At 35.7% G+C, this 14,433-nt stretch overlaps 1 protein-coding gene across 1 annotated transcript; it reads right to left on the bottom strand.

Annotated features, from left to right (window-relative positions):
* Positions 1-2,729: 2,729 nt before the first annotated feature.
* Positions 2,730-4,130, bottom strand: or91a1 (odorant receptor, family 91, subfamily A, member 1). Its single transcript, XM_056474176.1, has one exon. It carries the CDS (start codon positions 3,696-3,698, stop codon positions 2,730-2,732), a length of 969 nt encoding a protein of 322 aa, XP_056330151.1. The 5' UTR covers positions 3,699-4,130.
* Between the last annotated feature and the right edge of the window lie 10,303 nt (positions 4,131-14,433).

Raw genomic sequence — 14,433 nt, 5'->3', positions numbered from 1 at the left:
ACCCAGCACTGGGCAACACCCATACACTCTCACATTCGCAAACACACTCATAGATTATGGCCAACTTAATTCATCCAATTCACTTATACAGAATATCTTTGGACTGTGGGCAAAACTGGTGCACCTGGAGGAAACCCACGCGAACAAGGGGAGAACATGCAAACCCCACATAGATATGCCAACTGGCCCGAACCAGCGACCATTTTACTGAGGTGACAGCTAACTTGAGCCACCGTGCCGCCCTAACTGCTCAGTTTTCCTACCAAACATTGTTTTTTCGTTATTTTTCCATTTGATGTATTTTATTACCAGTATCATATTATCAATGGTCAGGCACACATTCATTGCTCCATATAACCAATATCAATTTATAGTTAAGACCAAACACTTAATAGGTCATTATCACTATTAAGTGCATTTGATGTCCCACAAGATTGAATCAGTCATATAGGAACATAATGCGAAACAATGAAATTCTGATGTTATAATATTATTGATTAAACCTTTACACACATGCAGGTAGAATTAGAAGTGTTTTGAAATTTGTTTTTGTCAATTTTTGCCATATTCTTTTATTAAATGGATGTGATTTTGCCATTCACACTGCTCAGCCAACTCCAGCGAGTCTAAAAAGTAGGTTAGATCAAACTAAAAAGATTTTTATATATTCTTATTGATTTTAACCAGTTATTTGATCAAATAAGTCATTTTAATAACTTTTATTTTGTTTTCATAATATTATTAATCATTTTACACGGGTCCTTGAAATTGCTGTCCACCCTGTCACAATGTGGTAAATGCCCCTTTAAGAAACCCTCTGATACTCAATGGCATCCCCATGCCCATTATGCCTTTCTTCAGAGGAGGTTAAAACATCTATGTTTCCTATTATTCCTCATATTGTGTTTGAAACTGAATGTTCAAGCTTAACACGTCCACCCTGTCATAGTCAAGTATTAATATATATATATATATATATATATATATATATATATATATATATATATATATATATATATATATATATATATATATATATATATATATATATATATATAAACACTTTGCCAGCTGCAGGTACAATATGTGTTGAATAAATGTTATCTTTAGCCAAATATGTCTCAAAATGTTCTTCCTGTCATTGTCCACCCTGTAACAAATCCTCTCTTGACAGGGTGGACATATGCATTGTTATTGGCACTTTATTTATTTATTCAATATTTGAATGTTAATTAGTTAATGTTTTTATGTTACAACACTTATACACACACATACTACAGCAGTAGATGCGATACATGAGTGGACAATACAAACCTTTTGGCAATATCTGTCTCAGTCTATATAAAGGATATCTTTTTAAAGTCCATATAATGGAGCTCATTGACTGTTTGAAATAAAAATACAAACCTACAGTAAGTATTTGTACATTTATGTGAACATCTGTGATCTAATTATTTACCTTCTTCTGAAAAAAAAAACAGTATTATTAAGGTGTTTAACTAGAGTTGCTCTTTACTTCTCCAATACAATATGCAATGTAAAGATTTACATTAATGAGCAAATTTAGTTTAATTTGAAGGACAATAATTGTTTACTTTCCCATTAATTTGCATATTGATAAAACCTAATTGATAACAGAAGAGTGGTGGCTTAGTGGTTTGAAGTAGTTGGGTGAAACAGAAGTTACATTCTTGAAAACATTTTGTCCATTATTTCATTATTATAGAGAGACTTTTTCCATAATCTATTGAGTTGGGTTGGTAAAGGACTTTCTGAAAATTTACATCTTATAATCACACTGCAATGAAATATATAATATAATGATACATTTACTACTTTGAATTTGTCCATGACAGGGTTGACACAATTTGAGGTTTGTTTACTGTTTTTCTGCTTGCAGATTATTTGTAAAAAGTGTAGGAGCTTGACAACATTCATTTCTTACAGCCTAAGGTCTAATTAATACAACTATGTGGTAAAAAAATCTCAAACTTTTTTTTTTAAATTCTGATGTCTCAAAGAAACTTTATAGTGATATGACCTTAATATGTTCATATTTTAAAGCCATGGTAGAACACTGTAGTCATACTACCTGGAAGCTTATATTTCAATTATTTTGGCAGTTTAAGTTAAAGTTAAAATGGTTTTGTGTTCTAAAGATGTACAAGAGGATTTTACACAGTTCAAACAGTATATAAAGTAAATAATAATAATAACAAAAAACATTTTATGCATATTTTTGCTTTAACACCTGAAAATGTACTTAGGTACAGTATGTGCATATGTCATCATTAATTAACATTGATGTTGTCATTGAGAGCATTTTTTCATGTTCTTTTTCAGAAAATGACAAATTATGGCATTGTGCTGTCTATACAGGGTTTAAAAACGTTATATATATATATATATATATATATATATATATATATATATATATATATATATATATATATATATAAATAAATGTGTGTGTGTTATTTTTAAGCAAAGATGGGAAAAAATGTCATCGGTGGTTGATGACTAAAAAACTAAATTACATTTCACTCAAACAAAAGTATAAATCATACAAGTGGTTTCCGTGATGTATTTAGAGTATATAAGGTATTTTCAAGCGGTCTTGTTATTTCCATACTCATATAGGCCTATATATACATTTGCATTGTATATTATTCAATTCAATGACAGACATTACTGCTGATTATTTTACAGTACACAAATATGTGATGTGTTTAATATCTTTTCCTTCGTAAGATTTTCATATCTCTTACTTTGTGCTTATTACAAACCACAAAACCCCCACAAAAGGCATAATATTTAAGAGCATAATAAAACTTTTTGTCTCGTAGTCCATATACTAATGGACTCAAGCTACGAGGCAAAATCCAAAACAAAACAAAATTTGAATATCTCACATTTAAAAACAGCATGACATCTACTTTCCATAAAGACATTTCAGTGTACGGTGTTATAAACTGCATCATACCCAGAATCAGCTGAATGCCATGGAGAATAACAGTTCTGAGACCCTTATATGTTGACTTCTTGTTCGTGGCTGAGGCTGATTTGGCTGCGACCATAATCTTGATGTAAGTAGAGCCAACAATACACAACATTATGACGAATAAGAGCTGTTGACTTGTTGCTCTCGTGTCTGCCAACCATTTCACTTGTAACATGACCTCAATACTACACACAACAAATGAGTTCATGGCATTAGGAGGAGTATAAGCAAAAGAGACAATGAAAACAAATAGTGGGATGACACTACTGACACCCCATATGATGAGCAGCCCATTGATGATGTTTTTGGGACTGGAGATGCTGGAATGTCTTAAAGGCAAACATATGGCAACATAGCGCTCCAAACACATGGCTACAAGAGTCACCGGAGAACAAATACTGAGTATAGACATGACTGTACAGGACACATAGCAAGTAATGTTGTGAATGACCAATTGGTAAGCCGAGCATACAAGGGTTAAATCAGCAAATATCATAAAAGTAGAGTCAACAAAAAGAGTCTGAGCAAACAGAATATAGCGCATGTCCCTGAAGATCTCCTTCTTCAGAAAGGTGAAAATCATCAGTCCATTAACATACAGAAGAATCCCAACCAGCACCTGCACCAGCGAAGCCTTCTCTTTTAGTGATGTCATAATAAAATTGTTGCTCAGACTGCTGTTCGATGCGGAGTTCATAATGACAGCAAAAATAAGCTTGCCTCAGGAATCTGAAGGTGGAAGCTGGGATGCACAGGGAACCTCCGAACACTTCTGCCTTTGTACTGTTTTTATAGAGATTTAGATGGGCTGGACCTTATTGTTTTCACAGACGCTCAAATGTCATCAGGGAAAGTGAAGATGTTTCTATGGACTATACCTGCCATCATTTGGGGGTTGTTGGGTGGGGTTGGAGTTGTCTGAGTAACAAAGTTGAGTAGTTACCATGGACCAGGTTTCGGACAGTAGCGGCGATCGGACACTTTTTCAAAATTGGTGACTGGGGTTGGTGGAAGGGGGGGTTGTGTTGGAGACTGTAGCAAAAAGATGACCAGGGGTAGATGGTGGGTGGAAATACAGGAGTTTTCCCAGAATAAATAAAAAAGGGTGGCAGGAAATGAGTATGAAATACAGAAGACTCCAAGGAAAAATTAGTGTTGGGAGGTATGCTATAGGCTGATTCTATTATTCAAAATCAATCTAGGTTGAATTATTAAATACTTTCTGTTTTCCTGTCAGGGTTCAGTCACTTTTTTGTAATTTATTTTTGGTTTTCTCAACATGGTCTTTGTTGGGTTGTGTGGTTTTGGGTTGGCTTAGACTTTGTCCACTCCTATGTTTCTCTTTGTTAAGGGCATATGGTTTCAGGCAAGCTCAAGCCAAGCACACAGTGTTTGTATGTACTGTTGTGTGTGATTCCCAGCACTTTAGTCTTACGATGTTGTTATGTGTTAGCATGCATGTAGCATGTTTGTGTTTATGTTGCAGCATGTTTTCATGTCTTGTTATGCAGGCTGCGGCTCATGCGCATCTTACTGGCTGTATACTTTCCAATCTAGTTTTGCATTGCCATAAGATATAAATATGCATGTAGGCATAGCTGAATAATAAGCATACAGTACATGGCAATAGCCATACAGTGAGCCTTAAACAGCATTTTCACTTTGCTCTCATATAAATACCATATTCAATTCAATTCACCTTTATTTGTATAGCGCTTTTACAATGTAGATTGTGTCAAAGCAGCTTCACATAAAAGATCATAGTAAACTTGAACAGTGTAATTCAGTTTATAGTGTTTAAGTTAAGTTCAGTTTAGCTCAGTTCAGTGTGGCTTGATAATAACTACTGAGAGTCCAAACACTTGTGACGGTCTCTGAATGGACCGCACAATTTAACCAAACGCACCAATAGTAAACACCGAAATGAATGACGTTGTGGTGGCAGATGGATTCTGTTTTTTCAATAAAAGCGGAAGCGGAATCAGGGAAAAGGAGGTGCGAAGTGGAGTGCGGGAAGTTGAAGTGCGCTGTAAATCGAGTCACGGAGCGAAAAAGTAAATCACGTTGCGGATGGAAATGAATACTATGCTTACCTGAGAGAGCCGCAGTAAACAACCGAGCCTGCTCTACCACCCGTCCGGTTAAACAGGGCCACTGTTGGGGCGACGTGGACATCCACGTCGGAGCTGAGTGAGTGTTTGTGCGTGCGGAGTATGGCGAGTGGACAGTGCCACTTCTCAGCCTCACATGGAGAAGGAGAAGGAGCAGTCGACCCTAACGTCGCCGCCTCAACGTGTCGAATTTTGAATAGGAGTGAATGGGAGGGCAGACGTCAAGGTAGCGGCGACGACACGGCGACGTCATATAAAAACCATTTTAGGCGGCGACGTAGCGGCGACGCACATAAGAAAATTGCAGAAAAAATTGACGTGTATGATACGTCTTAACTAAGTACGCCGCCTCACATGACGTCTCCTAAGCATGACGTCTCCTAAGCACGCCGCCTCACACGACGTCTCCTAAGCACGACGTCTCCTAAGTACACCGCCTCACACGACGTCTCCTAAGCACGCCGCCTCACATCGTGTGTACAAATAAAGCTTTACTTTACCAAATAAAGCATTACTTAATGCCTGAAAACAATATCTATGTTCATATCATAGTTTATTAATCCAAAAAGTTGTGATTGATTATAAAAAACACCCAACTTCTCTTTAATGGCTGGTTTGTAAACCATGCAATACATCATTTAGTGTTAAAAAATTAAATCATTAACAAATTATGAAATTATTAAGCATATTATACATGTGTTTTTACGTTATACGGTATTTGTAGTTTAAACTGCTTATAATGTCTATTCATGTAAAGTTAATGCTTAAATGATAAACTCTATTTGCTGATGCTTAATAGCTAATTAGTGTGTAGTTATTATTATAAAGTGTTACCAAATTAGTAGCCTATTAAATTGCAGGAATATTTTATAACACATGATAATGAAGAAACATAACATAATAGGGCCAGTTAAGCCAGGCTTATGGTTTAGCTGCATTAGATATATGTGAAGGTCAATTTCATGTTCTTAACCACCTGAGATCGCTGTATACATAAATTATACACGAGCAAATGATGTCTTGAAATGGCTTATTATGTGTCAACAAATGAGTGTCTACACTCATTAAAGGATCATTTTCTAGTCTACTTTAAGGCTTTGTTATGCAGCTTTCAAGGCAAGACAAGTTTATTTTAATAATACAACTTTAAAAATAGTCATTTAAAGTGCTTTACATAAACAAGAGTAGCCTAAAAGAAGCAAGTAAAAAACATAAAAACGACAAAAATATATAAATTATTAAAAACAGATTAAATTGTGTTCCATTTGAATGTATCACTTTCAGAATGATACAGAAATCTGCATTCTGACCATGAGAATTCAAAGTAAAAAAGGCAAAATAATTTTTTTGGGTGTTGTAATATTACAAGGCATTGTTGTTAATTGCTGTATATCAAGATGTAGGCTAATTTCAATATAAACAGTAATCAACAATTTATTACAGCATTCATGCGGGCAGCTTCAACTAATATGTTATTCTATTGTTTAGTCTTATAATGTATGGTTTAAATATAAAATGCAATATACAATTTGTAGAATATTTTAAAATATATTTAAAATGACAGGTATTTTGATAATATCATGTGTATTATTATGTGAATTATTGTTTTTGTTGTAATTATTATGCAGTTGTAATTATTATGCAGTATGACTAATTTCTACACTTTTGTATTATCAAAACTCGCATCAAGTCAAGTATTAGACAAGTGATGTTGTCCTTCCCAGCTTAGTGTATTTAAATGAAAAAGAGGAGGACCTCCAGGAGTACAATGTATGTGTCTAAAAACATTTCAGATGTTTATGGTTTTCATAAGGCATTTAAAATGTTTGTATTTGTTTAAAACAAAAATACAGCTCAAACACTCATTTGTTATATAGCTGTTTTTTATACTATACCAAAGAATTAATAGTGTCATGTATATTTTAGTCCAATACATTTTTTTACAACATCCTGTTCATTATTTCATTTAAGGTTTCTTTACGTGTGAGAAAGAGATTGCAAAGAAAATTGCTGTCTGGAGGGATAAATTTAACGATAGACTTGTAAGATTTGTAAGTCATGGCTGGCTTGGTAAATCTGGTTAGAACCTGTACATTTTTTGACTCACAAGGCTTAGAACCTCACTGATTAAAAACATGAGACACAAATACCATTGCTAAACACACTGCATTGACTGGAACATTGTGTTTTTTATTTTGAGACTAAATTTACAGTTTTTTTTTTAATCAATACACAAAGTGCTGTCAAATTTTGTTTAATATGTGATTATTATCGTAAAAGAAAGTTTGCGCAGATCTGTGCAAACAAATCTATAAATGTTATACAGATTTGTTTAACAAATAATCTATACAATTTTTTTATTTATGGAACACATGAATATAATGTTTTTTACCAACAAAAACAATTGAGCTTTTTTTTCAGAATAAATATATTACATTTATTGGCTAATTTTCTTTTAACAGTAGTTTCCATTACTTGCTCCACAGCCTTTGCATTCCTTTTTTTTACACAATACATTTGATGAACACACAAATAAAAAAATCACAATATCTAATGATATTCAGCGTGGCACAAGTATCATTTTCATAGTTTGTGTGGCTCTGTATACCAAATGCATTTAAGTCAATAGTATCTGGATGCAGCCTTGATGATGCAAGCTGAGATTGCATCGTGTCAGTGATGCAATGTCAGACACAATGTACTCAATGGAGCTAGTGACATCAATGTGAGGGGTAGGGTTAGAGGTGGGGTTAAGTGAGCCCATTAAAAAGCATTGGATGCATCTCTAATTGCACTGTAACAGGTCTGCATCCAGACCCTTCTCATTTAAGTGCCCATGGGCCTGCTGATCTAAAAAATAAATTAGGTGTAATAAGGCTCCTGGCTATAGAGACAAGAGACATAGACTCTGTCAAGTTTACATCTTGAGTGTTGTCAGAATATTGGTTTATTTATTGGTTTGCTGTAAATTACAATTGAATTTAGATTTTTTTTTTAAACAAAACTGGGTCAGTTGATGTTTCTGTGTGGAGTTTGCATGCTCTCCCTGCATTCGCGTGGTTTTCCTCTGGGTGCTATGGTTTCCCCCACATATGAAGACATGTGGTATAGGTGAATTGGGTAGGTTCATGATTAAGCTTGCTTTCATATACAATATACTTAATGCAAGTAATCTAAATGCTTTATAGGAATACATTTGATTTTTTCGAGTTATTTTACCTCTTATGTTTGGTTTATTTGTTTACAGGGTCAGTGTACGTTAATAAACATTACTGTAAAATGTGGCAGAATTAGCCAAGAATATGTGACATATTTTTGTATTGCTTCAGAATCCCAACTTGTACAGTAAACATTTGAATGAGTGTCTGGGTGAATTTAACTAATATGGTTACAGTTCTGACAGACTTTACAGGGATTCAGATACACCGGAATCACAGATCAAATTAAAACCTTATGTACAAAAGTAATTTTACAGCACATCCTACTTTCGGACATCACGTTAAAAAAGACTGTTTACCGGTAGTCTTCTTCCCCGGGCTGTCGCCAGGAAGATGTAGACACTAGGCGCAGACAGATTTATGTGGCCAAATGAAACTTTTTACAAAGCATAGCTATACGACCACAGAAAATGCATAGATAGTACAACAATTTCTTAGAAAATGTGTATTCGTTAAATCCAGAGTAGATTCAGTTGTCTAAAATCATATGAAATTTGACTAAAACTAGACAAAAGTAGCCTAAAACGATTCAGATGACTAAATAAGTAATGTTTTGTCTTCTATAAGGCTAAACTAAATCAAAATATAAAATATCATAGTCAAAATATAACACATCCTGTGCTGAAAACGCACATTGATTAGTTAACAAGTATAATACAGTATTATTTATCATTTATGCATTATAATATTATGAACTAGGGTTGCAGCTCAGAAACAGTTATATTTACCATAATTTAAGATTTTTCATTCATTTAAAGTTTTTATGTATAGTGCTTTTCACAATAATTTACGTCACATAAACATATAGCCTAGTGCTTCTAAAAATGCTGCCTGTGTATGATACAACCATGTGTGTGTGTATATATAGCCTGTGTGTGTGTGTATCTTGTCCACAAAGTCCGTTTTTTAGGCATAACCTAAAAAAAAAAAAAAAAAAAAAATTTTTCTACTAATGTTTTGCTTCTTAGACTTTTACACACCTGAAACTTGTCTATAGCGCTTGTTCACTGCTGCTCTTATAGTTGTGTAAATTGCTTCCTTGTCCTCATTTGTAAGTCGCTTTGGATAAAAGCGTCTGCTAAATGACTAAATGTAAATGTAAATGTAAAACCTCTCAGATCCTCGGGTTGGCATTATCCCGGCTTGGATCAAGTGGCACTCAGCGATCTCTACAGGCCTTCGGATGGGTATCTCATGGAGGAATAGCTGTTAATTTTTTTGTTTGAACAGGAGATATGTCAATGTGCCATGTATCCCTTATACAATTAACTCATGTGATGCATTATATGCTTTACTGATAAATAAGTCCTTATAATCTAGTGTCCAACGTAAATCTTTTCAAAATGTGAATTGATTTACAAAAAATAATCAGAGCATTTCTCGGCAACAAATTTGAGCATTTTATGGTTTTGGGTTTATTTTTTTAGTTAGTCTGTGGACGAAACGTGCCATATAACAGCTTTTACACAATACATTATACAGTTGGCCTATATATTTTTTTAAATATGCAAAAGGCTATACCCCCTATTGAACTTCTTTTAAGGGCCAAGTATTTTCGCACATTTCACGGTCAGAATGACTCAAGAAATCAACATAAACATAACATAAAGGAATTATACATCTCAGAACAATATAATGATAACTTGTTCGAGCTAAACTTAAAACCACGTTTATAGTGATGGTGAATTATATGAAATAATAAATATAAATTGGTAGTAAAACAACAACCTAAGGTTACTTTATTATTTGGCGTCACATGACACTTATGTCGGGAAATGCTTATTACACGTTTGTTGAGGCGACGTCAGTGTCAGACGTGTTTGAGGCGGTGTGCTTATCACACGTTTGATGGGGCGACGTCAGTCTCAGATGTGTATGAGGCGACGTGCTTATCACACGACTGCTGAGGCGACGTAACCCTCTCAGACGTAAAAGTACACGACTGTCTCCTTCGTTCGGTTATCCGTGGCACTATCCACTCGCCATATGCGGAGATGACAAGAGCGTCGACATTCTTCCATGTGGATGACTTCTAGATCCAGCGTTTCCAAATGGTTCTGTCGCTGTGGAAGTGCAGTCCACTTCTCGGCTACATCAAAAGCTAACTGTGAGTTCTTCTACCTCAGCTGACTTTGACTCCGTGACCGGTATTCTCTGCACCCCATTGCCACTTCAAAACTTTCTCCTGCGCCGCCTGCTTGCAGCGATTGCAGCGTATCACACACGCACCCGCACACACACAACCAGCACAACTACACGCACACACATCAAAAGACAATCAACACATTTTTTTTGTTTGTTGTTTAATACAAAGGGGGGTTTAAATCATTTGTTTTGCAACTTTAATTTCTATTTCCTTTATGATTAATTGTTCTACTTTGTGGGAAAAATGTGATTGTTTGAACTGAGTATCTTATAAAATTGTTTGGAGGAGTTTTTGATTTTGTGTTCCACTGATATCAATGACTGTGACCCTGTTTTTTTTTTTTTTTTTTCCTAAAGTAAATCTTTCGAGCTCAACATTTTGTGTGGACCTTTGAGCCTGTATTTATTTATTTATTTTATTTTATTTTTGTGTGTAGCTGGTGACATACCCTCAGATAAATAAATATATATATATATATATATATATATATATATATATATATATATATATATATATATATATATATATATATATATATATATATATATACTCTATTTGGATATACCTGGCACCCGAACAAAACTATATAAATTTAAGGATAAAAATTCTTTTTTGTAAATTCAGAGTTTCTTTAATATTGGAGTACGCCAGCGCCACACACTAAAGAGCAAATCCATCGATGTGATCCCAAACCATGCAAGCTGGTGGCAACAGCGGCGAGGAAAAAAAAATAATTCACCACTTGGCGAAAGTGAAGAAAAAAACCTAGAGAGAAACCAGATTGGGCACGACCATTTCAATTTCTCTGCTGTCCAAACATCTTGTGCAAAGCTGCAGTCTCAGCGGCGGAGGCTGGAAGCTGGACCTCAGCGAAGACTCGTCTGTCCCTGGAGCATCACAGGAACATGAGCGTCTCATGCTCTTCACTCCTCCATGACCACCACAGCAGCTGCTCAGGATATGGCCTGGTCCAGGATATGAAAACCTTGAGATCATCTCGTTGCTGGTCTTGGATTGAATCAGTGACTCTGCATAGTCTGAGGGCCTCAGGATGAGTACCTCCAAATGTAAATGGAGAATGAAGAGAATAATTAGTGTAGCTGCTGTTCATAGTGTATACAAACAAGATGCAGAAACCTGTGTGGAGCACATTCATGTATAATATAGCTAAGTGATGCACTAAGTGTATACTTTACTAAACAGATAGGTCTTTAATCTAGTTTTGAATTGGGAGAGTGTGTCTGAGCCTCGGACGTTATCAGGAAGGCTATTCCAGAGTTTAGGAGCCATAAATGAGAAGGCTCAACCTCCTTTACTCGACTTTGCTATTCTAGGTACTACCAGAAGCCCTGAGTTTTGAGATCTTTAAGAGCGAGTTGGATTGTAGCAAGACAGAAGATTGGTTAGATAAACAGGAGCTAGATTATTTAAAGTTTTATAGGTAAGAAGCAATATTTTAAATTCAATACGAAACTTAACAGGCACCCAGTGTAAGGAGGATACAATTGGGGTGATGTGATCAAATTTTCTAGACCTGGTAATAACTCTGGCAGCTGCGTTTTGTACTAGCTGAAGTTTGTTAATAGAGGATGCTGGGCAGCCAGCAAACAGCATTACAGTAATCCAGCCTAGAAGTCATAAAAGCATGAACTAGTTTTTCTGCATCTGAGATGGATAGCATACTTAGTAAATTAGCAATATTTCTCAGATGAAAGAAAGCAGTTTTTGTGACATGGGATATATGATTTTTAAAAGTTAAATTACTGTCTAATATGACACCCAGATCTTTCATAGTAGAGCTAACGCTAACTTTGTATCCCTCTAATTGCAGGTCGAGTTGTGAGATCAGCTGTGTACAGGATTTAGGCCCAATAAGTAATAATTCTGTTTTGTCTGAGTTTAAGAGAAGATAATTGTTGGTCATCCAATCTTTAACATCTTTAATACACTCAGTTAGCTTGGACAGTTTAGACGTCTCGTCAGGTTTAGTTGAAATATATAATTGAGTATCATCTGCATAGCAGTGAAAGCTGATCCCATGTCTTCTAATAATGTCTCCCAGGGGTAGCATGTATATTGTAAACAGCAAAGGGCCTAAAACTGATCCTTGAGGCACCCCATATTTTACTGGGCTGATTTGTGAAGGCTGTCCATTAATATTCACAAACTAGTACCGGTCAGCTAAGTATGACTTAAACCATTGTAGAGCCTGTCCCTGGACACCTGTAGACTTTAAGCGATTAATGAGGATACCGTGGTCAACGGTGTCAAATGCCGCACTAAGATCGAGTAGAACTAATAGCGAGATGCACCCTTGGTCAGCAGCTAAGAGTAAATCGTTGGTTATTTTCACTAATGCAGTTTCTGTAATGTGATGAGCTCTAAAACCTGACTGAAACACTTTAAAAACATTGTTCGTCTGCAGAAAGGAGCATAATTGAGCAAAAACAAATTTTCTAGTATTTTAGATATAAATGGAAGATTTGAATTAGGCCTATAATTAGCTAAGTTGCTGGGGTCCTAACTACTAATTTGCGGTGGAACATTTTGTTCCAAAGATGACCGATTATTTGTTAATTTAGCGATGGTGTTAAATAAGAATCTAGGATTGTTATGATTATTTTCTATCAGGTCTTGCTCTAGCCCCACCAGGAATATGCCACCGCTTACCTTGGCGACATGGTCATCCACTCTGAGCATTGGAAAGACCACCTGTCTCTGTTGCAGAGAGTGCTGCTGGAATTCTGTTGGCTGGGCTGACAGTGTCAGAAAAGTGTCATCTGGGTCTTGCAAAAGCATGTTACCTGGGTTCCCAAGTAGAAAGGGGTTTCATCAAGCCACGGCCTAATAAAGTGGAAGCCGTGTAGTGGGTTGAACGGCTGAAGAACAAAACCCAGGTACATGCATTTTTGGGGTTTGCAGGAAATTACAGATGCCTTATTCCTAACTTTTCTTCAATAACTTTCCTAATGACTTAAGATCCAGTGGTCCACAGCAGCAGAATTTTCAGTCCATGCCTTAACGTCCACCCCGGTTCTTCATGCTCTGGATTTCGGCTGTCCCCAAATCATCACTGAACCAACCCCTATTCTTCACTCGGGGCATGTAATAGTCTGGGGGGTATGCTTCTTTGGGGTTTCTCCACACCTTAACTCTCCTGAGTGTGGGAAACAGTAATGTAGACTCATCTGAGAACAATACATTTCACATTGTTTTGCTGCTGGCAGAATTGAAACTGATGTTTGGCGTTGGCATGAGTGACAAAAGATTTGGCTATAGCCATGTATATTAACCCTGTTGAGCACCCGACAAACACGTTTTGGTGGAAATGTGACAGTTGAGGTGCACATATAATTCTGCAGTGAGTTGGGCAACTTTGGTTTTATGCTTTTTGGATACAATCTGGGTCACCACCCAGACATCACTTTTAGACATCTTTCTCTTGCGTCCACAGTTATTCCTGGATGTGGTTCGTCCTTCTTGGTGGTATGCTTACATTACTCTGGATACCGTGGCTCTTGATACATTACAAAGGCTGTCTTGTTCACAGATGCGCCAGCAAGACACATATATGTCACCAATAATGTTGTGAGCATTCTATGTAAAACTATGTAATTCCTTTGCTAATTAAACATTCAACCTCTGTTCTTACTAGTGGAATGTGCAATCAATATAGCTCCAACACTAAATTGGACAGCATTTCAGTTTCATTGTCCAACCCCTGTATATAAATACATGCACACACTGTATATTTATACAATTACAAGTCACAATGTTATTTTATTTTAAATCTTTATAGTTTTTCATTGTCCTTCAAACCACTCAGTTATTTTTAATTTAAATGTAATTTAATTAATATAGTATGATTATTTATTCTTTGAATACTTTATAGTCCAGGTCAGAATAAGTTGCTTACATTTTATATAAATATGTATGTTATATAGTAAATGACCATGA

This window comes from Danio aesculapii, chromosome 15, assembly GCF_903798145.1.
Source record: "Danio aesculapii chromosome 15, fDanAes4.1, whole genome shotgun sequence".
NCBI lineage: Eukaryota > Metazoa > Chordata > Actinopteri > Cypriniformes > Danionidae > Danio > Danio aesculapii.
Note: the sequence above shows the minus strand (reverse complement) of the source record. Positions and strands in the feature narration are given on the sequence as shown.

Bases quoted from the DNA above. Each gene is read 5' to 3' on its own strand.
- or91a1 (XM_056474176.1), bottom strand. From the start codon at position 3,698: ATGAACTCCGCATCGAACAGCAGTCTGAGCAACAATTTTATTATGACA.